At 40.5% G+C, this 25,324-nt stretch overlaps 2 protein-coding genes across 2 annotated transcripts in view; one reads left to right on the top strand and one right to left on the bottom strand.

Moving 5' to 3' along the window:
- The window catches only part of IDUA (iduronidase, alpha-L-), a 43,832-nt gene that overhangs the window by 5,769 nt on the left and 12,739 nt on the right, over positions 1-25,324 (top strand). The gene's annotated exons all lie outside the window — the stretch shown is intronic.
- Positions 1,595-5,101, bottom strand: SLC26A1 (solute carrier family 26 (anion exchanger), member 1). The gene is made up of 2 exons (XM_010085262.1): positions 4,481-5,101; positions 1,595-3,115 (listed from the first exon to the last, which is right to left on the bottom strand). The coding sequence occupies exons 1-2, from the start codon at positions 5,099-5,101 to the stop codon at positions 1,595-1,597; spliced, it is 2,142 nt and encodes a 713-aa protein (XP_010083564.1).

Below are 25,324 nucleotides of genomic sequence, written 5' to 3'. Positions count from 1 at the left end.
ATGGCACAGCAGAGAAATTACTTCTGCACACATGGAACCTATTTCTAGAGTCTGCTGTGAGAGGCACAGCTGTGATAGAATTTCCTTCCATGCTTGGTTCTGTGTGTGAACCAGCTGTGAATAGGAGAGAAAGATAGGGAAGCTGTCCTATCTTCCATGCAGGTAATTATAAGCTTGAGTATGAGAGGATATTCTCCCAATGCTATGGGCGAGAACACTGAGTACTAACTGTTACAATTGAAACCTAAGTCTATGCTTATTTATAAGGAGAGAACATGCATATATAACAACACAGCTGACTCACGGGGTGTAATTTGACTCAAAGCAGAATGAGCAGAAGTTAATTCAAATTGTTATAAGAAGTAACCCAGCCCTGGAAAACATGGTTTAGTGCACCTCAAATCAAAGAATAATATGACAGGAGAAAAAAACCCCAGAAGTCTGTAGTATGTACAAACAGTGGTGTAATTTTTCCAGCATATGGAGATACACAACTTAAGTGTTGCTCCCTTTACTTGGCCCAGGTATGCTACTGTAAAGCTTCATTAACATTGCATCAGAGAAGACCAGCCAGGCAGTTCTGACTGACCCATCACTCCCTTTCTAGGCAGATCACAGTTTTACCTTGCCACCCTGCCCTCTTTTCTCCTGTTTCTCTGCACCCAGGCAGGCTGTTATAGGAAGAGCATGCTGAGGTTTTATGTTTGATGGTCCTTATATGTCCCTGAATTGGAGTTGCAGCTGCCTACCAGAGGCAACTTATTTTTACAGGATGGTACAACTACCTGGGTAACTGTGACTGCCAGTTAAAGGCATTCATTTTTCTTAACCCTGTTTATCCTCTTACTAGGTACGAAATTGTGCCTCAGAGTAATATTTATTCCAGGATCGTTAAGGGTGTCAGAACCTTCAGTAACTAATTGCCACTGACTGAAGCCAATAACACAGGTGACTCCAGCAGTAATTTTTGGAAATGAGGGGTTTGAGAGGAATGTGTGATGGATCATGGTTTATTCTCCTCTGGCAGGTTGTGTCATTAAGCCTGTGTAATCAAGGTGGAGAGACATGCTACATTCCACAATATTTTATACATCTTATTTCTATGCAAATAGTGGGAGTTGTTTAGGAGCACACTTAGAATGATGGAAGGGGAAGGGTCTTGCAGGCTGTAATCTAAACTATTATGTGTCCAAGATGCTAGTTCCATTGCATTTTCATGGGAGTAGCTTATCGCTCTTAGCACAAACCAGCCATTAAACCACTGAGAGAATCACCTGACACTGGGCAGACCTTCCAGCACAGCAGTCTAATGATGCATATGTTGGGTCACACATGATCATGGCACAAGGGGGAAGTCATTCCTGAACTGCGCTATTGCACATCACCTACATTTTAAAGTGAAGGTGCAGTAATAATCCAACCTGTTCCATCCTGGTTGTGGACTGCATCCCCAGTGGCTGTTCTGTGTGGCATCTGACAAGCAGCAGAGCTCTTCAGGGGAGAAAGGCCAACAGTGTGTCCAAGAATTTAATTACTGCAAGCTGCCCCTCCTTACCTGTCACATTTGTGGTGGATTGTCAAGGAATACACAGGACTAAACTGAGCAGTCTGCTGGAAGCTTTTGGTCTTTTGCAAACTGCACAGCATTGTGTATACTGTAGAACAGCATCTCCTGCATGCTTCCAAAATCTTTCCCAAAGTAACCTCCTCTTTTCAGAGAGTCTATCACTGAGGGATTGCAGCAAGCCAGGAGAACAGAAATGTTTAAGTCTTTGTAGTCTTTCAAGATTTCCTTTAGCGTATTAACTCCAGTGGTGTCCAAAAATGAGATGGAGGAGCAATCTACAACAAGGGTTTGGAAATCAATTTTCTTAGGAACTAGTTGCAGAGTGGTTTCTCCTATGCCCAGTCCATTAGCAGTTGTGTGATCTCCCTTTTTCAGATGCTGCTTTTCCTTTTTCTCATATTTCTTCCTTCTAGCAGCTTCTAGGTTAGGATCTAAATTAGTCAATCTGTACAGAGACTTTAGGAAGTAGTTTCTATTTGCATAGTAAAGTGGGGCCTCAAAACGGAATATTTTGACCTTTGGAACAGAAGAGAGATTTTCATATTCGCCGTCATCCTCGTAAAAGCTGGTGTCTTGGATCTGACCAAGCAGGGCTGTCCGTGGCCGCTGTGTCCGAACAATGATGCAAAGCATGGAGAAAACAATGCCAACCAACAGCCCAATTTCTGTGCTGATCAAGGCAGAGGCAGACATGGTAACAAGCCAAACAAGTGTGTCCACCTTATTCATATGGTACCGTGCTGGCACGTCTCGGAACTTCCTCAGGGCTCCTCGAAGGCTGACAATGATGATACAAGCCAGGACACACTTCTGCAAGGAGTAGAAGAGGGGTGCCAAGAAGAGCAACACCAGCAAAACCACCATTGCACTAATTACTCCAGAGACTTGAGTCTGGCAGCCTGTAGATGTTTTGACAAGTGTTTTTGCCAGAGCTGCACTGGTTGCAAAAGAGTGGAAGAAAGAAGGAATGATGTTGCAGAACCCCACAGCAAACATTTCCTGATTGGCTCGGATGGTGTAAGCGTATTTCTTTGCACACATTTCAGAGAGGGATACAGTGAAGACAAAGCTGACTATGGCAAGAGGCAAAGCATCTACAGCGACTCGGAGCATTAAGTTGAAGTGTGGTACCTTGGGAGGTGTAAATCCTGTTGGAATAGCTCCAGAAACACTGGATGCATACACTTCATTTAACTTCCCATAGTGTGACACCAGCGTTGCCACAACAATAACTACCAGCTCTGTGGGAAGAGGAAATTTCAGTTTATGCTTATACTGATCTCCTAGTTCCTTTGCAGTGACCAGCACCACAATACAAATGGCACTTGTGATGACATCACAAAGGTTAGCCTGAGAAATGTTCCGGAAAAGATTAATCCAGGTAATAACAAGCATCCCATACCCTTGGCTACGTGGGATTTTTATTCCAATTAGATACTTGACTTGAGCTGTTAAAATGGTTAAGGAAGCACCAGTTGCAAAGCCGTCTAGTACAGACTCAGATAGGTACATAGATACGAAACCCAGACGAAAGATTCCCATTAGAACCTGAGAAGACATGGGAAAAAAAAAAAAAAAAAGATGAGCCTTAAATGGTGCTGCAAATAATTTTGTACAGAGCAGAGAGAACTAGCTGGAGGCAGATAGCATTTGTCTATTTGAATCTTAAAACAGGAATTATCCCTTGATGTTTCCAGTCTGCTTTTAAAACGTGATTCCTTTTACTGTTGTGGGTTACTAAAAACCCAAGAGGTGAATGAAGAGTTCGGGACAGAGTCAATCAAACTTGCTCTGAAGTGACTCCACTGAGGTGGCTCATCTGAATTTTACTTGCCATGCACAAGAGCAATGGATCCAGAAATGCTTCTGTTATACTGAAGCCATTTTTCTTTTTTCCTGTGTTAAAGTGACTGAAGTTAAAATGTAGGGCCATTGCTTTGTAAACAGAACTTGAATGACAACAGCTAAGATCCCTCCTTTAGTGGCACTGTTATATTAAACATCTTTTAATTTTAGCACTGTGAATGAAAGGGAAAGTGGAACGCAGACAGCCTTTGTGGCATGCCTAAAGTCAGAAGTGGTGGAAGAGTCACAAACTTTCCCAGGTCCCAGGATACTGTCCTTAGCTAGTTTGCTTCTGCTTCCTTCAATGGCTTTGGAAAATATAGCTTCACAAGGGTGTTTTGTTGTTCATAAATGTGACCTGAAATTTTTTAGCTAACAGAAAGATGGTTAAGTCTTTCTTAATTCATATATATATACAGTTAATAGGTAAGTTATGTTCATCGTGCTTCCTTCTGTGTTTGTTCTCTTGATATCCTTATAATGGGCAGTGTGTTGTTAAGTCTCAAAGAGTCAGTCCTGCACAGCCATTGTCTGAAAAGTAGGTTACTCAATCTATTTCCCCTCTTGGCCTTTCTGCTTCTGAAATCTGTGGACAGCAGTTTGGTGGAACATAGTACCTACTAGCAAAACACTGAGCAGCACATTCTGAGCCTGTGTAGAGATAGGCGAGTGGGTCTGCGCCTTTATTAAAGTATCTAGGGAAACAGAATTATTTCTTCATTGTTGAAGTATCCAGCTACCTGAGGATTTCCCTCATGGTAAGATCTGTATTGGATTCATGGTCCCATGAAAGCAGCAAGGCCAAGAGGCATCAGAGAATCAAAACATTGTTAACAGTCTTGCAGAAGACTCTTGTTTTACCTGTGCTTGCCAGCAGCTAAGAAAACTGCCTACCTCATGCTTTCTTCGAGTTGCCTACAGTTAGGCTTCCTGGAGAAAACAGACCAAGGTCATTCAAGTGAACAGATGCTGTATCTCTCATTGAAAGAGAGCCAAACCAAAACTTAGGTCATACAAAGAACCTCTAGGAACTCCATACCTTGCCTCTGGATGTCAGCAGCCACTTACCTGATACACTCCAGCCACAAATGTCAAGGCTGTAGCAATGCCAATAGCATAGCATTCTTTCCCGCACTCAGCATCCATCCCTGCAATTGTAAGGTTGAAGGCAGTTGTGTTGGACTGGCTGTCATTCTGCAGAGAGCCGTGACCCAAAGCTGGAGGGGCATCATCATTCAAGTCAAACCCAGCCAAAAGAAGTTCTCGGTCCACAACTTGTCCTACCATTAGGCTTATCAAGCTGAAAATGCCCACTGAGACATGACGGGATGTGCCCATTAAGAAATAGATGATGTTGGCAAAGAATGATGTGTAAAGACTATAAATGGGCTTCAGACCTGCCAGCAGTGAGTATGCGATTGCTTGGGGCACCAAAATGATCCCAATCACTAATCCAGACATAACATCCCCCCAAATGTACTCTTTGCACTTGTACTTGGGAAGCCATCGTAAAACAGGAAGGAAGTCCATGACAAAGTTCTTCAGCTTCTTTGGGGTGCAGGAGCAGCTCTTCCTCAGCTTAGCTAGCATGACTTCTTTCCTATTAATCTTGACATGAGTCTTTCTTTTCATGAGAAAGCAGGAAGAGGTGCTGTTTTCCATCCTGGTAGCCTCAAGTGGTGTTTCCATTGTCCCAGTGTTTACTTCATGTGTGTGTTCCTGCAATGTGAAGAAAACGGCTGTTAGATTGCAATTCATGAAAGGTTTTAGGACAGATGCTTGATGCTAAAAGTTTGTCACCTGATTGTGTTTATAAGGAAGCGTCATCCTGCAAGAGCACCACCACAGGGCTCCAGTGACACATAAAACTAAGAAATACATCTTCAGATTGAGCCATTTCTTTCAGACATGTAAGTGTACATTCAATTGAATCCATTTTGTTTTACTAAGGAAAAATTTATTTAAGTCATTCATTTATTTGTACAGCAGATATTTCAATCAGCTCTTCCAAATGCTCCGTCACAGAGGTCTCTGTCATAAGAGGCAGCACTTGATCGTGTGAAGTAAACATACGCTAGTGAGGTAGGCTATCATCTTTCTAATAGTGCATCTGTAGTCACTGATGTGGAACTAATTTGTGGTATAGTGATCTGTCAGTGCAGTTGTCCTCAACACACAGGAGAAAAAGTTTGCTAGTAGAACCTGTAAAGCAAAGTTTTCTGGAGAGCAACAATTTAGTCTTATGCAAAAATTAGTGCACAAACCATTGATGGGCTCTTAGAAGCTGCTATATAACATGAACCTGTTGAATTATAGATTGTTTTGATGTGCAGCTTCCATTAATTAATAAGCATCTCCTCACAAATGCCACTTTGGCAACATACAGGTACCATGATGGAATCTGTTACCATCTGAGAAGAGTGCTACATGGTAGTATTTTTAAGTTTATACCCATAGTTACCCTAGCTTCTCCAGGGAATAAGATATAACATATAATTCTGTGGGCAGCAGAACAAACACAGCGGTGTTTCCTGTGGTTGTCCTGCATGTCAGTTTTCTGCTATATAAAGGCTGTGAAAGTTTGCATTCTCCAGGTGGAAGTGCTTTTGGTGACTCTTGCCTCTGTGAACATGACTGTTTTCACCAAACTCATTCTATGCATTTTTGCTCAATTGCCAAATTAAGTTGAAATTAGCTTAGTGCATTCATGAATCACTTGGGGGTAGTTGGGGACATGACTGAGAGGCAAAACAGTGTCACATGCAAGTGCCCTACCTTAAACAGTTTAAAAATAAAAATAGGAGTGGAAAGGTAGAAAATGTCAAACAGACTATGTCAAGTGGCAAATCTTGACTTCTGGTTTGCAGTGGAAAGAAAGAAGAGACTTCCAAGAGTGAATGCCCATATATAAGTGTCGGGAGATAAGGAATGCCTCATATTGACCTAGAAGAAGAGAGTATGTGCTAGTACAACAGTATGCAGAATCTCTAGGAAGCAGGAAATTCTAAAGCCCAACCTCTCCCAATGTCATAAACATGCAGGACCTCTGCAGCAAAGCTTTTTTGTGCCAGGTGTGACGTAGCAATATAATGTCAAAGCTTGTCTTCACTTACAAGTTGTTTCTTTGGTCTTTCACTATCTAGAGACAGAAGCCATACCCATCAGTTTTCTAAAACTTGAAGTACACTCACTGGCACAGTATTCTGTTGGTATATTTAATGATTTTAACAGTTAATAGTAAGTTTAGACTCTAGTGACAGAAGTCATTATTCTCTGTGTAAATTTCATACTATTTTTTTTTTGTTTTGTTTTGGTTTATTTTTTGTTACGGGGAGTATTTGGTTTTTTAATGTTTGGTAACACCCATTTAAAGTGTAGAATTCCAAGCTAAGAAGAAACAAAGGGCTTATGAGTCCAATTGGAAGCATAATGGATAAACAAAAAAATAGATTACTAACAGCCTGTAAGCCTTTGATCTGTAGCACTACAAATACAGAGTCTTGTCTTATAAAGTCTTCTGTTGCTTAGAATTTTTTTCCAAGATTTTAACAAATAGCTTTTGCCAGCAAATTGAGAACAGTAGGAAGATGTTTATCTGTAACTAGTGCAAAAGTCTTAAACAAGCTCACAGGTATTATTTTAAAGGACACAGCATGATTTCTAAGGCCATGCAAAATTTAACAATTTGAATTTTTACAATTTGAAACAAGATGTTTTAAGTGTTACAAGTATGTAATTCATAATTTGGTAAAAGAACAGAGATTCTTGTTGGAGATACGTGGACTGATTGTCCCAGTTGAAAATTACCTGCATAGTAGTCTAAATATATTTTTTAAAATCAGTAGATTTTGATCCCAATTACATTAAACGGTTTTTGGCTGCCAGTGTGTACGTTTCTTTGTTTGTAAGTAAAGTTCATTTCCATCATAAGGGAAAAATAACTACAATTTAACGTAATTATTTAGAAAGATTGATGGCCATTTTTAACAGTAATGCCAAATTTACTTTAGACTCCTATAAACTGCATGGTTATGCTAGGCAAGATCTGCTTGGACAGGAAATAGGTTGGATCTGGTCTTTGTTAGTGCAAAGGTGAGAGAAAATAAAAAAGAAGTTACAACACCAAGAGAAGTACTTAAAAGCATATGATTAAAGTTTACCAAACACAGAATGCTAGGAACTATAATAAAGACACTCATTTTTAAGATGCAAAAGCCCAACACTTCCTGTCTTACCTAAATTAGTTTGGTGAATGAAAGGCTTGTGTGTGAGGACAGCAAGTCCTGTTTGAGTGCCACCACTTCTCCCAGACAAGTGAGTTCAGACAGACGAGAAATAAATACAGTGCCCATGTTCTACATACTTAAAAGCTAGTGGGCAGTTCAATATCCAATGAGTGCTTTTGAAAGGCTACATTAAATAAATTGCATTGGCTTCTGTACACTACGCTCATATATTTAATTTTACAGTTGCTGTCTGCCTCTCTCTAAACTCACACAACTTACTTGCAAGTAAATTTGTAGTTACAAAAAACCCCATTAACATTCACACGTATGCATTGTTTGTGCAGCTTTCTCAGAGACTATAATAGTTTTTCATACATAAAATTATTGGCATGTAATTTATCTGGAAATCTGTTAAGAGATCTTGTGAATGAATGATAATTTGGTAATATATCTGGGCTATATATATTGGATAATCAGAATGGTAGATTTTTGTAAAAGCCAACAAAAAAAGAAAGCTAGTGTGATAAACCATGTATCTTTTTCAGCAGTTTTGATGCATTTTAGACACATGTCAAAAAAACCTTCCTGGTGGAATAAATACATTCAAGTGAAAACGCAGCCAAAGGCTGACAGGAGGTAATTTTCTTCAGTTCTTGTTTCTCCTAAAAATAAAGGTTTTCTTCCTGGAAATAAATATTTATTCTGCTAGATATATTTTCAGAATCAATGTCAAATGAGCATGCTACCTGTAAAACACCTGGTTCTAAACCAAGATGGTTTTGTTTTCCAGGACCTGTTAATGTTTAGAGTTTAGTTGTTACTTTAAAACATAGTAAAGCCACACAAAATAATGGAAGGGACATTGTTAGCAGTAAGACATTTTTCAGCTGTGTAACCCAAGAATTTTCAGGCTATAATGCTTGTAGCTCAGTAATAACTTAGTTGCTTCACCTGAAGGAAATGGGATTCCACCATGGCTGCATCTTGTCCCCTGTATCTTTGTGCAGCCTAGCAGAGAGCTGGGAGCTTCCAGTGTCCCATCTCCAAAGACTGGAAGGTGGAGAGCAGATCTGTCTAATCCTGTGCACACGAGTAGACTCAGGCCTTCTCATTCTGGCACTGAGATACAACACTGTCCTTCCTCTGTGATAATACTTGAGCAGTATTCAGAAGTCCTGTAGGTGTCAGTAAACAGATTCCTCTACTGGTTCGCCAAACTGACCCATTTTCAGCCTGGCCCGTATGAAGTGGTTTATAAGAAAAGGGACAGCCCGTATTTCAGGCTCCTGCTCACCCCCCAGAGCTTCACAGAACATCTATTTACATTTTGTTCAAGTGAAGGCTTCCCACCACTTGCTGAAAGAGCTGTTCTTTGCAGGGATGCGCAGATGAAGCAACATACAGCACAGAACATATCTATCCATTGCATTCTCAACTGTTTAATACAAGTGGAAGTTACTTGCATGCACATTCATATACATATGTATCATCCATATCATTACAGAGAAAAGGAGTCTTCATTATTTTTAATTGGATTTTGATGTTTGGAATCTTCACAGTTAAGTTCTTTTTCAAGTTCCCTTGACCATATGAGCAAAAGCAAAAAGCTTTTTTTGTTGTTGTTGTTGTTTTTTCCTGCTTGAGCAGAACCACTGTCTGAAACAGTCATTCCTTCACGTTAAATGCAGTGACTCAGTTTATCTTGTGAAAAAGAGAAACCAAGGAAAGAACCATTCAAGCCAAACAAGCTGCTGACTTTCCAGCTGGCCTTAGTCCCACCTTTCTTCCTGTCTCTTCAACATGCCACTGACCTGACAAGATCTCTCTGCAGGGAAGGAAACATTCATCACAACATGTTCAGTGGAATTTCTCTTTGCAGATTCCTTGGCAAGCAGTTTCTGCTGGTTCACATACAACCATTCTGTCTGGATGAGTTGTTCTTTATGAAGCAGCACAACCCAAATTAACTTGGTTCTGATGCATCCTTCTGTCTCCCCACCCTGACTGTCAATCAGAAAATCTGAAGCACTATCTCTAGAAAGCCCAATAAGCAGGGTGAGCCTGCCTGCCTATGCTAAGGAGATCTCTTAAGTGCCTTATTTGGGACAGAAGTCAGAGAGTGTGTCACAACTCTATACTGGAGTTGCTTGGTCTTGCTGAAATATTGATTGCAGGTGTAGATTAGGATAGAGCCCTTTATATAGTTTGAGCCAAGTCAATCTTCCAGTTTTCCCTGTGTTTGAACTATGAAAAATCAGCTAAAAACTAACGTGTGTAGAACAGGTTTTGTATTTATCGTCTGAAGTTTCATTTTACTTCTGTTGCATAAATCACAGAAAAACATGAGAGACATCAATTTAGCTAAGCATTTGATTTAAAATACTTCTAGGTGTTGAGTTAAACTGTTCATGTTACTCACCTTTCCTATCAGCAACATTTTCTGCCTGCAAGAAACCTCTCTTTGTCTCTGATGGCTATGGCTACATTACTGTTCTGGTTTTGAGCATCAACACAGTACTTAAAAAATCCCTGGTTAGCCTCATTTATGGTGCATAGATTTAATGTACAGAGGAGTGTTATGCTTGCAAACCAGACTTTTTTCAGAGGAAAGTACCCAGCAGCTCTGCCCCAGTGCACTCTGACCCTTTATGGTAGCATAAAAACCTGAGCCAGCAATTGATTCTTTGGGTGTATTTGAATAGATGTGGTGAGAACTTTTAGTCTGTGCGACCTGACTAGTCTGAAATAGAATCCCCTGAAATGCATATAATATAATACAATACTGCTTCAGCACCTACTACTTTGATTTAGTAAACTGCTTTCGTTGTACAGAGTTACTTAGAAATGTTGATATAACCTATGAGTTTTAGAAAGAATTGAATGACAAAACAGAAGAAATGAAATGAATGTTTCTCTCTGTCTTGCATAAGCTATTGTATTTTTGGCTTTAGAGCACCAGGACCTAGATCTAGTTGGAAGCAGACTTAAGCAGGGTGCCAGCAACCAAAACTGTTTATTTAAACACTGACCTAGCAAGCTTTCAGGCTATAGGCAAAGAACATCACGGGAAACTTGTGAATCATGTCAAACTTGATGGGCTCAGTTATTTTTTTACTACATCTGGGCAAATATTGTGGCTTCAAAGCATTTTCCTGTTGAGTTTCAATATTATGCTAATCTAGAAGAGAAAGAGGAAAAAATACATTGGTCCCTACGAGTCAGGAAAGCGAGAACATTTGTCTAAATCCTTTACAAATTAACACACTATACTAATGAGTTATTCTGAGAGTCAAGCCATCTTTAGGTCTGTGTATTTCTAATTAAAATCTCCAATTCACAGCTTCTACTTCCAGATATAAATTCATCTAGGATTTCCAAGGCAAGTTAGGCTCTTTTTCGAATACCTGCATTCAACAGCATCTGTGATTCAGTTCATATTTTCACAAGGATTCTCAGTCCAGTGTCCCAGTGAGTAAGATGACAGCCAGTGACATGTAACAATACCGGAGGTCATTGGCAGGCTACAGTAGAACTCACACAGCCATCCAGCAGCTGGTGTTAAGGCTGGCCCATCAGGTCATCCTTGGCAATGATCAGACCTTGGAAATAAATTATGAAGTAGTTCCACTGTTTCTCCAGGGTCTGGTTTTGTTCAGGGGTTCCAGAATGTGCTGGTCAAAATAGTGGCACACACTCAAAGGCAAGAAAGTATGATTCTTTGGGAGAGTCGCAGGGCATGGCTACTAAAAAGACCTTTTCTGTGGGGTCAGAGAACCTTCTAAAAGTCAGACTTCTTGCTTTTGGAAAGGTTGCTGGTCTAAAGTGAAAGTCTGTTTTTTAAAAAAAATCTTTCAAGACAGCTTTCCATGACCTTAGTCATCCGTCGCAAAGCTAAACACTAAGCTCTGTTTTCTGCACTGTGGTTTTCTGGACTTTGTTTAGTCACATTAAGCTTTTGTAGAGAAAAGCAAAGTGATATCCCATTTTCTTGTTTTTTTCCTCTTGCTTTCCCTGATATCTTGGGTTTACTACACACAATAAAGACAATATTTTGGAAACCCGCTTTCATATTTAATCACTAAAAAAATGCTCAGTTTTAATAACAATTTAATACTTTGCAAACCAGATAAGTTTCATAGAGACCACTTTTCTTAAGTATAAATAAAAACTAGCCAAATGGCTGGTCCTGACCTCTTAGACCAGGGTTTGCAGAAAAGATAACTTCCATATCAATTGCAGCTGACTATGTTGTACAAACCTTTGCCCAGTGTCTACCTTATAAGCAATATTTATGAAGAACAGAATAAAGGCAAAACTTAAAAAGCAACAGCAGTGTGCAAAGTATCTGAAAAGAGGCAGTTTTTCACCTTTGAAAACAGACAAAGAACAAATAAAACCCGAGTTCAGAGGTGTGGGAGTTTGAGGCAAAACCCTTACCTGGATGGCTTTTTGACAGGAATGTTCAGCTCTGTTTAGCACGTTGTAATGAATGAAAGTCTTCAGTCAGACATTGCTCTATTTGCATAAAGGATAATGATTAGCTAAATGCTCCTCAGGGGAAGAATGGGTAGTTCTGGAATCTTGAGCTTGCTCCTTGGTAGTGTGTTGGCACTTGTACCACTCTGAAAGGTTGGATATATAAGCAGCACTTGCTGAGGATTTGAGTTTAAATAATGCGTAAGATTATTAATTAACTAACACTGATCCAAAAATTATGCTGAGTTCAGGCTAGCACATCCCTGACCTTTGAAGCTGCTTCTCATCTGAGATTTGATCTGGTTTATGCATCCTCATATAGCATTAGATTTTGATTTTACATATTCAAGGTGTAAGAATAGAATTGCAGTCTTGCCTGAGAGTTGTGCATTTTGCAGGCTGGAATAAGTCCTGTTCTGCTCAGCACATAGGATGCGACTGCTAGAGGTCAGAGTTCCATTCCTATATGTCAGTGCGTTCAGATCACAAGACCTCTGTTGCTTCTGTGTAAACCAAAGGCTAAAATGTAGGCAAATCAGCAGGACAAAGACTGACTTTCTCTTCATTCTTTGTGAGGTATGTAAATGACCAAGTCCCCTCTCTGTTAGCTTAGCTCTTTGGATAGGTGCAGACCTATCCAAATCACAGTCATCCATCTCCTCCTCTCGACAAAGGTGATAGATAATGTCTAATGGTTACTAAGGAGTAACCTGTAGGTTAACAGGTTGGGCACAAGGCCAGGACTCAGAAGAACTGCATTCAGGTGGCCTGCAAGCTAAGGGATTAGGAGGTACATATGTTTCTCAGTCAAGGAAGAACACGAACACTCAGGCAATAAGAATCTGAGATGGAAGATGTGAGGCCTGAAAAAGGCTGTGTTGCTCGACAGATGAAGATGGTTCCTCCTTTCCTGCCAGCAGGAGTGTTTGCAGGGGGGTGCAGTGCACAAGCATGTCTACAGAGGGCCAGGTTCCAAAATTTATCACAGCGCAAAAAGTTGTTTGCTAGTCTTTAAAAATAAAAAGAAAACCTGGAAGTTATGGAAATGAAAAGTCAAAACACTGACATGAGAGTGGAACAGAAAGGGAAGCACTTCTTACCTCTGTGATGCTAAACTGTCATGCATTCTTAAAACTACTGGGTGTTACCAAGAACTCAAACTTGGTGACAGTAGTTGTGATATTCTAATCTCAAAAGCTAAAGAAGGTAATTTAATTCTTAGTAAAATCCTCTTTCATGCCCCTTTCCTGTAGAAAGTATTGTCAGGCATCCTGTTTCTTTGCCATTCCCAAGGTAGCTCTTAGAATAAAAGGGAAGCAGTAATTAATCTGCATAATGAATTTTGCACACTGGAGACTGTAAGGTAGTGTGTCTCTTTGGTCTGGTGCACCATAGGGTAGAAAATGGCTTTATTGCTTCTGTTAGTTTCTTTTCAGGCCTGCAGTATTTCTTTCTTGAAGATAAAGTGATTTAAACTCGGTATCTCAAATTTGTCCTTTCATCATTTTACTACCTAATTCTTAGAACCAAAAGTCATCTTCTGTAATGACCTCTTAAACTGTGCATGGCATCTGCTTCAGGACCAAAGGAAGCTTGCCTGGTCTGTTCTCCTTTACAACATGTTTCCAATATTTGGAAAATTTGAAACTCTAGTATTTGCAATCCTGGAATTTGCAGAATAGTTGGGGTTTGCCCCACTTAACATTGTTTTGAAAGACACCTCTCTGCATTCCTCTACAGCAGCACTTCTCCCAGTATCAGGCTCCTAAGTGTACTACAGGATGTTCAGGGTATCAATTGACCCCTACCATATAGAGTAGGTTGTAACTTTGTTTTGCCTCAAGCTAGCCTAAAGATAACACTTTCTGAAATTTTGAAAGAAAAAAATTTCAGATTACAATTTTGGAATATGTAAGCACTATTTAGGCACAGCACTGTTCACATGAGGCTAAATATCTCTGCACAGGACATTCCACATGGGAAAAAAAGTGACAAAATCAAGCAGTTTCTTACTATGTCTCTAGATGTTGTGAAAATAATCTAGTTTTGAAGAAACTACCTTTTATGGTGAACAAACCTTCCTTGACATACAAAAGTACTGACAGTAGAAGGTTCATCAATGTGTTAATTATGAAGATGCTAATTCACCTCCATAGCATGAAGCCATTTGTCAGTGCTTTAGTCCAACAATAATTTTTGAGTGGGCAGCTCCTGGCATCCTGGTTGAGTTCCAGTGACACTAACAAAGCAGGACTGAGTTCTGAAAGGACTGCCTTTCCATGTCGAATGCTCAATTGTGTATTTAAGAAACAATGGTAATTGGCCAAAATAACCAAAAGACGTGCTACAATGAAACACTTGTCTTTAAGAATAGAAACTGCATTTAAAAATAATGGTGACCATTGACCAGTAATTGAGAGTTAGCATATTGTTTTCCTTTGTGTGACTTACTGTTTGTCCTTATGAACAGATGACTAATATTAACTGGATTAAGAACTGCAAAAGGTTAGAAGTGAAATCTACCTGAGGGTAGTTATGAAATAAGTGCTGTAAAGAGATAAGATATATTTGGCTTTGTTGACACATTTACTTGAGGATTCCAGAAGATTTTAGAACCATTCTCGGCATTATTACATGCAATTCATATCTGGTAACCTAATGATATACTTCAAAATATAATGCTAAATTAGTCATACAGGGAAGGTTAAACATGTTCATTTACTGGGCTATGATCAATAACGTCAAGTCTTCAAAAGTTCGTAGTGCAAAGGTAATAGCCTTTTTCATCCTTCTGTGCAAGTGTTTGAAGTTAATAAATTCAGTGAATTATAAAAAACACGCCTAAAGTCTGCATTTTTTCAAATGCCCTTAAGCCTCGATTCCTCTACAGTTTATACCATAGCAGCCAGATGATTTGCCTAAAAAGCACACATTTTGTTGCTATTTAATAGGAAAGATGGGAGCACTAAAAATAAGCATCAACTCTTTTGGAAGCCCCTATGTGCTACACCTAACATTCCTTATCTAGCTGTGACAAGTCTCCAGTGCAGCTGAAAATGATGTGTATATGGGAGAGGAGAGACATGGTGGTGTGTTTTGGTTTGTTTGTTTGTTTTGTTTTGTTTTGTTTTGTTTTGTTTTAAATAATCTTCTGTAGTCCCTGCAGCAGGGAAACTCTGAGATCTGCAAAGTTCAGTGCAAATGTATATATTCAAAACTGAGTAAGACCGTCCTTTACTATGCATCCCTCCGTTTCCCAGTACAAACACAGAACCAATTGATTAGCACTTACCAAAGGCACAAAGTAGCTCCAGTAGTTCCACAATAGATTTCTTATCAGCACACAGTAGCACAGTTTGTCAGGAGCACAGCTTTCTACAACAGTAGATTAGAAACTCTGTCATGATATAGTTTGGGGCTATCCAATAATATTACGCCAGTGGTGTTTACAGTGAGATAACACAAATAAACAGTAGCACTGGGAAAAATCTTTGTCCTGAGAGTGTAATTAGAGGTAGAAGATAAGCTTAAAATCATTACATTACAAGGGCTGGTAATCTCTGCCTTTTTACTCATCCCTGCTATTATGTTTTAATAGAACCAGTTGCACTATGTGGAGATCAAGTAGAAGTGCAGTCCTGACTTAGCTTTAACAGTTTGAGGGGTTTTGTATACATACTAAAACTAGAAAAAAACCCAAAACTCTGCTGTGTAAAATGGGATTAGGATAGGCAGCGCCTGGAACTCTTTATTGAGCTGGCCATGGTCACTGGCAGAGTTGCATCCCTTGAAAAAGGTTTATTACTACAATACATTATGGAAGGGGCTTGGATAATAAATCTTATGTCTAGGAAGACTTTACATACGTTCGCTGCCATTGAGTGTAAAATGTTTGAGCTTGTCTGCCTTATAATTAAAACTGCCCGTTGTTTCATCCCTAAACAGACAGAAGTAACCAAAGCCTGCTTGTTGATTGGTTTAGGATGAATGTTACTACTGATGTTTGTGAATCTTAGAGGCAAATTTACTGTAGTAATGATTGTCTCTCAGGAATAGTGAAGCTTCTTCACCCATTCCTTGCATTAATGTGTAATCTTAACTGGATATTCAAATTTCTGCATGCCAAGAAAAGAGAGGGTTTCCTACTGCATTGTCAGGTAAATTTTCATGTTTCATAAGCAGAGAATATAATGCACTTTTATACTGAAAAGGGAGATATTTTTCATGTTAGTGGAAGTTGTTTGGGGTGGCGGAAGAAAGAAGTTCTATACAGGAACGTGAAGACCATGGAGTGGAAGACCTGTCATTGCAATATTTAATAATACGTCACTAGCCTAAATTGTAATGCCAAAACCAGGTTCAGAATAGAATTATCAACTCTCACTTTGAAGAGATGTGTAGGTTTGCATCTCATTGAAAACTGTCTGTAACTGCAATTGGTTAGTTTTTCTTCCTTAATTGTAAGAAGTTTTGCTATATTTTACATTCAAGAGCCAAGAGCAGACACTAGAAAGCTATTTAAAGAGCTACTCCTTACAGATTGGGTTGTGGTGCTCATTTGTCAGTTCTGAAATATTCATAAACCACTGATCACAAAAATTCTGCAAGATTAAGAGCAAGACAGTGAATGACATGTTCTTTTCACCATCATAAGGTGTTAAACATAAGTAAATTAGGAAATGCACTCAGTAGCATTTAGTGAAGGCCTCATCTATTTTTCATCTTGCAAATAAGTGTTGTAGTCAAGTTAGACATACAGTTGCCTGTGGACAGGCAAGGATTTATACAGAAAGACACACCTGAAAGTACATCTGCCCTGCAAATAGATCCAGGAGCAGCTGGACTTAGTCAGACACCATTTGCTATGAGTACTTTAGACATTAGAGAAGTACATCAGCTGAGAAGTCTAGTTGCAGATCTTCACACCTTCAGTATTTACCACCATGCTTTTTGTTTCTTAGACTGTTAGTTGTCCCATTGCATGGTCCTCAGTACACATCTCACCAAGTGGAAACAAGTTTTGAGAACCATAAAATGGAAAAAGTTGAACACCCGATAAAAGAAGCACACTGTGCATTAATGTGAGATTTCAGGTCCCACTACAGCATGTGAGTGGAACCTATGAGCAATCTGAATGCTTGCAAGATGTACAGAGCAAATGAAGTAGAGCATTGCTGAGTATGGTTCTTGTTGCATATTTGGCAGCAGGGAGGGCAATCATTCCAAATCCTTGTTGTGGTACTATACAACAGTAAATAAGCTATGTCTTGTGCTATAGTTGAATTCACATACTTTTGGACTATGTTTTCACGTACAGCTAACAGGAAAAAGAACAGAAGGAGCATAAACAGAAAACAAAGATGTGAAAATGGAGGAGTGGCAACAGTACTGTGAAATGAAACCAGTAAGTCAAATACGTACCATGGAGACTAGTTACTGAAGGTGCAGTATTAGGCTTGGTGCTTGAATTAGAATGCTGGATGCATACAGAGAACAGTTCTGCTGCTTGGAAAGAAAAGTTCAGTGACAGCTCTCCCAGGCAGTGCCAAAATGAGTTATGTGCTTGAAGCAAGTTAGTTTAACACTTGGTCGTCATTCCTCTTCCTCGTGCATCTGAAAAGTCTTTAATATTCGTTATGGATTTAGTTGCTCTGTCCCCTCATTCCCAAACTCTTGCTTATAGATTGCATTATTTGTAGTTCCACAGTCAAGGACAGCATAAAACCACAATGAACATTTTACTTGTAGCCATGTGTTAGGTGGGAGGAAATCACTTCCATACATCAAATGCAATTGGAAAGAAAGGTGTCCTCTAGCAGCCCAACTCACATATAGTGACTGAGCCTACCTTTCAGTCACTGGCTGAGCCTTTAAATTTGTAGTGAAGAATCAACCTTGAAAGCATTTTCTGCTACTGGATTTGCTTTATCATTATTTGGTTACTTCCCTTCGTAAAGAAATGTAGACACAACGCATCTCAACAAGGGATCACAACAAGATCTCACAACAGTCTAAATTATCTGCACTTAGAGTATCTGACAGGATATGTTCCCATGTCTGGAGAGACCAGATACTAAAATACTTTATGCCTTTGCCTAAATTGCTGTGCTTTCATAGCTTATTTCCCCTTGTACATTTTGAATTTGTTTTAAAAGGGAGGGGAGTGGGGAAGGGGGAAGAGACACAACAGTCTAACAATATTTTCCTAGCAAGCTAACTCACCTCAGCACCGGAAGCTGTTGATGCTTAGTCTGCCTCTCTCTCTCTTCCCCCCACAGCCATTTCATCTCATTGCTGAAAGAACGACTGAGACTGTGCTCACAAAAGCAGGCTGAGTAAGAAATGAAAAATCGTAGGCCATAATTAGCATCAGCTTGAAAGCATTCATTGTTTGGTTGCACTTCTGTGCATGTGAGTTTTAGCCAGATCACAACAAGGATTTTGTGAGTTGCTTTGCAAGGTAAAGGTCAAATAACGCTGATTTAAAAGAGGAAAGAAGCTAATTAAGATGCTGTATAAGTCAAAGTCAGTTCTATTTTTATGCATTTAAAAAGATAAAAAGATTCTTCTGAATGCACAGCCTCCTGGCTGGCATGTAAAAGAGGCAGTGATTTCCAACAAATAACAGATGTTATATTTTGCATTTTTGAAGCCAGTTTGTTCCTAAACCATGAAGATTCGTACCCATCCTTCATTTTGGGCATGTATCGTGCTGGTTGGTTGTGTGGATGGATTAACTGTGACAAGCTGTGACATCAGCAGGGGCTGGATGCTGCCTGGCTGTGTGGTTTTGTAATGCCTCCTCCCGTTATTGCTGGGCTGATTCATTCACACTATAGGGTGAGTGATTTACATGTAGTATGGGCCCACCATGGACTGAAGTCTTTGGCATAGTGCCACTGTGCAGCAGCTGTGCCATAATTGTAAATCAAGCAGATTTTCAATCCCTGTGTATGCAAATTATATAACTGAGAAGCAAATGGAGAGAAGTATTAATGCTGATAAATAAACGCAGAAGTGATAAAATATACCAGTTCTTTAGCATGGGTGCAGTAGTTTTCAGACTTGCAACTTTGAAGTAGCCTCTAAATGAGGTTTTTTGTGTGAAAAGCACAGGCTGTGTTTTTTCCTGGGGACTGGTGGGGAGGAAGAAGCAGTGTTCATGAGCCTGCAAAAGGTCAAGTGGTCGTGGTTATTTTGGGATATGGGGATTTGACAGAAGGGAGCTGATTTGCTATGCCTGTAATGATCATAGGAAGTGAGAGCAAGTGGAGCAAGAACATAGTAGGAGCAGCTCTGGTGTGAATGAGTACTGTATTGTCAGCTTCCACTGAATTCAGAAGGAGGACGTGTTGTTTAGTAATAATGCAAGAGACTGCTGATTTTGTAGTTATTCATTAATGATCTTGTGCTTAAACCTGAAGTATCAATCTAGTAGGGTTTTTTGGTTGGCATTGGGGAAACCTTGAGCAATAACTGCTGAGCAGGCAACCTCTGGGAAGGTCAGTGCTAATGAGGACTATTCTGCCCTTCATATACTCTGAAGTATCATTTCCATAGTGCTCACGGTCCCTTAGGACCTGCTTTTCAAGGTCCGGAGGTTTTTAAGGTACTCAGCAGAACAAGAAGCTTGTGTAGACAATTGGTGGTTTTGAAGCAAACAAGGTCTTTGTAATAGACTGAACTTTAAACTGGCTCCACTTCATTCCTAATAGCTGCAAAAGTAGGTGAAAAACAAGGAGGCAGGATCCTTCTGTTTTGCAAGAGGGACTTCGAGGACAACAAGTTGCTGTCTTGGAAAAGATAAACTTGCTGACATTTCCTACCCAGAGCTTTTGACCTTCATCTTGAAGATACTGTGCTCACAGCTTATGTGCTTCACTGTCACTTCAGCAGCCTGCTCTCCTGGCTAAAGAAATAAGATAGTTACATCTGAAGACAGTTCCTTCTGGAGGACCTGATAGCAGCAAGAGTTTGAACTGACATAGTTTTTCAGTGCTTGTTCCTTCATCTTTCCAGCAGACATCTTGGCTTTGGACACTGAGCTCCTCTACAGGTTAGACAGGCACTTGTGTCTGTTTTGAAGTTTCATGATCCCTAAAATGGCATCATGGACTCTAGAAAGGTGATAGGAATTCCTTGGGACACTGTATCTAAGGATGCTTCTGATAGCAGTCATCTACTGCAACAGCTGTTTACTCTTGATTGACTCTTGAAAGGGGAAATTTAATTATCATGCAAGGTTACACTCATCAGTACAACAGTGACTGTGTTACCATTGGTCCATATTCTGGCAGTATGGCCAAGGGAGTGTGTGTTTGCAGAAACCAGCTTACAAGGCCGGACTAAGATGGTCTGGCACACAGCTAAGCATCTCTATCAAATGAACAGTGGTGTGTAATATGATCATAATCTTAGCAAATGCCATAGCAGATAAGTTACTTAGACTGCACTTTCATTTCTCTCTAAGGCTGTAACACAGAAAACCTCTCATGGAGCATTGTCTCTTTTAGGTAGCTCCCTCATGGAGTGCACCTTTCAAGTCTGAGGTCAGCCAGTACCCTGCTAAAAATTTTTGTTTACTGTCTGTTAAAGATGTCATTTGCACCTCTCCTCTGCCAACACCTTGTGCCAGTTTTCTGTCCTTGTGTCTTGGCTGCATTTGCCACTAGGCAAGCAGTCTTTCCCAGCAGAAGCTGCTACTGAGGATGGAAGCAGGCTCTGCTGCCAGCCACTATGGCAAATCTACCACAAGAGAGGCTGTTGTCAGACATTGGTGAAAGCAAACCAGATTGTGTTTCTTTCTGATGTGCATGGTAGCTCTGTCCACCAGAAATGCAAGGTGAAGCCACACCAGCTGGGTGAAAATGTCAGGATGAGAAAGGCAGTACTCCAGTGTATAGGTATTTCCCAATCATATCTATCCTAGGCCAGACAAAGCTCTCTTCAATAGAATGGCTACCCTACATGTTACCATATTGATGGTTACACTACATATTACCTTAGAGTTCCTAAACAGGCTGTGACTTACTGATGGGAGTCAGCCACAAGGCTTCCTATCCCAGGAAATTATATTCAGTACATTACAGTAAAGTTTGATAAAGTTACCTTGATGTGTTATCAGAGATTCAGTACTTGACTGAAGATTACCTGGAATGGAAACACTCTGCCTATGTTTTTCTTTCAGTCTTCTCTGTAGATAAGATATTTGGTCCAATGTCTGTGTGTGCACTTGCTTTCCAGGGTGTGCAACTATGTCCCTGGACAAGATCAACCCAGGACTGAAGGGAAGCAGTAGATACTGGGCACGGGAGGGAAGCTGTAGCTGCAGGCTAAGGTGCCCTGTCCACAGCTGTGCTAACTGGGGCAGATCTGGCTGTGATGCAGGGTGTTGACAGCCAAAGCTAGGTTACCCCTGCCTTCCCAAGACACTAAGTTTGTGAATGGGAGTAGGCTCCAAGTGGCATGGATAAGAAGCACAACATGATTATCTTACAACACTTTGGCAAGCTATCCAGTAGCTTCCTATGCACCTGGAAAGAATTTCGCTGCATACTGGAAAAACATTACTCCACTAAAGGGAGGCAGTGGAAAGCTGTTAACATGGGCCTGTAACCTTTGACTCAGCAAAGGATGATCCACAAAGCAAGCCTTTCCAAGGAACAGAGCAATAAGGTTCTGTGACAGCTGGGGGACTGCCCTCCGTACTCATCACTGCCCTTCATGTTCACAGCCCCCAGGAGGCAGCACATACAAATGGGTGTGGAACTAAGGCCATGACAAAGACTAGAAAGACACCTCGCCAGCAGGCAGCTGGAGTTTAGCAGCTTCAGGCCTGGGGCTTATATGGGCGTTGGTGCCAGGATGCCAGTAAATGTGCTTTAGTGTAGTTGCTTCTTGTGACTGAAGATGAGGAAGGCCTTATCGGGCAAGTCTCCCAGAAAAAGCCCGGCTGAGGAACATTTGAAAGCCAGGCACAGACAGGACAGTGATTGCCGCTTCGCATCAGAAATACCCAACAGCAAACGATGAACGATCCCGATCTGCCAAGCGCTCAAATTAAATGACAAGGGCATCTGCACGTTTATAAATGAAGACAGTGATGTCTAGAAACCATGCTTAAGGGCAGAGACATCAGAAGAGGAGCAGGCAAAAAAAAAAAAAAAAAAAAGCTAGAAGAAAAAAAAAAAAAGCTAGAAGACTGCAAAAGTCTGTGAGCTTGCTACCAAGGGCCTAGTCAAAGGTATGTGGTGCTGTACCAGCCTGTCCAAAGTGACATGTATAAAGTTGTTTTGAACATCCTTGACAACGTCAAGTGAATTTATCCAGGGTCAGGCATTTTCCTTGTCACATGCCTTGTAACAGTTTTGATCTGGTCTTCAGTGTCCTAAAATTATGTTTATAACACTCCTGGTAAAAGACTGACAGTTGAGCCAATTTTCCCCATGCAGAATATTTGTAAATAGTAACAGCTTGTGAGGTTCCTGCAGTGCTTCATGCATGGCACTCAGCATGGCTTCCAGACATCACATCACATGCAACCGTGCAACCCAAATTTTAGTGATCCTGTGAAGGTTATAAAAACCCCATCAATTTCACATCAGAAAAGTAGATTGGGTAAGGATAAGATCAACATCTGAGAAAGCAGCAATCCTGTCAGTCATGTAATAATTTTATTAATAGGAGCATACGGCCTAATCCATTTGCAAGCAAGAAAAGATTCTCATAAAGTGACAGATCAACTAAAGGACCTAAGAAGTGCCTTTACACCTGCACAGATAACACAGGATCTCACGTACCATCGCTTAAGTTATGACTAGCAATGGCATTCTGTTATGAATGTTTTACTTAATTGATACAGGAGGAGAAATGTAGATATGCTGGGATCTTAAGTGTGTATTAATCAGATAGAAAGCCTTATTTACCCATATGTTTCACATAGTACCGTATAGACCTTAGTCTGGAGTTGGGAAGACACTAGTTTCTTTGCTATTATGTAAATGTTGTATTAAGGTTTTACAAGACACAGTAGAGTTAATAATTGTTACTGACTGTAAGTGAACATGTAAGCAAATATTTCAATAGAACACAGGGTACAGCTGGAAATAGTTAATGGATCTGAGGAAGCAGAGCTACCTTTTGCAACAAAATATTTGTCTTTGAACTTTAGAACAGGACTATCAAGACTTTTTTTTTAACCTCTGTCTAAGCCAAAAAACCCCTGTAGTTCCAAATGGCCATTCCGTAGTTCAACAGTAACTTCTAAAATGCTCTTTATAAATAATGAAATAAATATATTTCTGCTATTTGCTTTTTCACAGCTGCACCATTTGACTCTGGCAGGAACCACAAGCCCATCAGTGGTTGTAGACATGACGATTTCTGTCATGGTGGTAGAACATATTTTAAATAAGAAAAAACAGCTTCAGGTCTTTGGTAAAAGAGTGTGACCATGTTGGGGCTAAGATTGTGTGCCTGGTTACTGTTGGAGTGAGATACGGATCTGGAGTAACGATGCGATCTCAATATGAGTATGATCGTTCTCCTTTAATAACTGTTTACCTTGTCATTATATAGAAAGCAGACCCGAGCACGCACAAGCAACAGTTATGTGATTGGTTACAAGCAGCTGTCCACGCGTCTACAATTTATTTCTGATTGGGGCAAAGGTGCTGGGCACGCGTAGCGGGCGTAATTAACAGCTGGACCCTGTTCCGTTATCTTTGTTTATGCTAACACTGCATTCCTTTCTAGTTACTGTTCAAGGACAGCTCACGATGGCTCTGAGGCTTTCGCTGGCCTCAGAGCCTGCCTCATAGCCTGGATTGCTCACAACAATCAGATCATGTCCCCTTTCTTGTAGCCATCCTTCTACAGGTTACAACACAGGTGGGGCTGGTACAGTGGATATGGCTTAGGTTACGTTTGTTTTGCCTGTCCTATTTTCCTCTTCTAGGTCATAGTCAGAGATGCTGATGGCAATTTGCCCTCTTCAGGTTGTACGATTCCCTTCTCTATTCACTGGGCAATTCTGTCAGCCCTTCTTAATTCTCTGAGAACTTTGGGACTGCTGTTATAGGTTCTTCACTGAAACCTTCCCTTGGCAAGAAAGCACAGAGGAAGAGCCTCAATCTAGATTAAGAGGCTCAGAAATGCATGGGAAGGCAGAGAAAGAAACAAGTTGTGAATATCAGTACAGAGCCCAGCATTGATGTAAGAGATCTGGTGACTGACCTATTCTCACTTTTTATCCTGTGTGCCCAGCATGCCTTCCTAGCACTGATCAGTTCCAGGGACTGTAAGTGATTGGCTCTCCCCCTTCCATCATACCTAGGACATTGCATCTGCAGTTCACTTGTACAGCTTTCTGCCCAAGCAGACATAAGGTGCCTAGAGAAGCAAGGTGCCTAGGAAAAGAGTGGGCAAGACAGCAAGAGGCAGAGCTCAGGCTGTACTGTACCAGAAAAATTAGGTGTAGTTCTCTGCGAGGCTGGAGAAGTCAGCTTTGAGAGGCACTGGCAAGATCCTGATCAGCCCTCTTATATGGCCTGGGATGGATTATCTCAAGGGTGCTTAAAAAACCTTTTCCTCAGGGCATACTGAGGTCAGAATTTGGGCCCCAGACCAAGGCTGTGGCTTGGGCCAAATGGCAGTAAGTCACACTACCAGCATATTGCCAACAGAAGTTCATTTTTAATTCCTGTTTGGCACCTCATACTGGCAAAACTTCTCCCACCCTGTCAGATTTCAGTTAAATCAGGCCACAGGTTCAGAAGTTACAGGATATCATATACCAGCCCACATATTACATTATATTTGTTTTTACTAGACACCAGGCAAGAAAAGTCTTTCAGGAATTTAAAGTGTATTTTCAAGTGTATCATAGATAAATTGCAAAAGCCAGTTTTCATCCCCTATGTAAAAGAACTCCAGTGTTACCATGCAGGTGCATGCCCAAATTTTACTAGCTGTGCTCCTGCAAGATTCACTGACACAAAGGGATGCGTTGTGGGACTGCTCCTAGGCCTTTGAACACACGTATTCAAAGCTGAGCAAGAGGATGGCAGCCTGAGATCCTGGGAGTACAGGTGAAATAGTAAGAAAATGCTAACAATTAAGTAACAATTACATAGTTTGCATAAATTCAGCATTCTTTGAAAGTTACAGTTATTTCTCAGCAGGACCTAAGCACACCTAAGAAGTGCTACTA

The sequence above is a fragment of the Pterocles gutturalis genome, unplaced genomic scaffold (genome assembly GCF_000699245.1).
Source record: "Pterocles gutturalis isolate BGI_N339 unplaced genomic scaffold, ASM69924v1 scaffold46810, whole genome shotgun sequence".
NCBI lineage: Eukaryota > Metazoa > Chordata > Aves > Pterocliformes > Pteroclidae > Pterocles > Pterocles gutturalis.
Note: the sequence above shows the minus strand (reverse complement) of the source record. Positions and strands in the feature narration are given on the sequence as shown.

What these genes read in the sequence shown, in the direction of transcription:
- SLC26A1 (XM_010085262.1), bottom strand. Translation starts at nt 5,101, where the DNA reads ATGGAAACACCACTTGAGGCTACCAGGATGGAAAACAGCACCTCTTCC. An exon ending in TTGTGGCTGGAGTGTATCAG is followed by an intron (nt 3,116 to 4,480) that starts GTAAGTGGCTGC and finishes ATGTCTTCTCAG; the next exon opens with GTTCTAATGGGAATCTTTCG.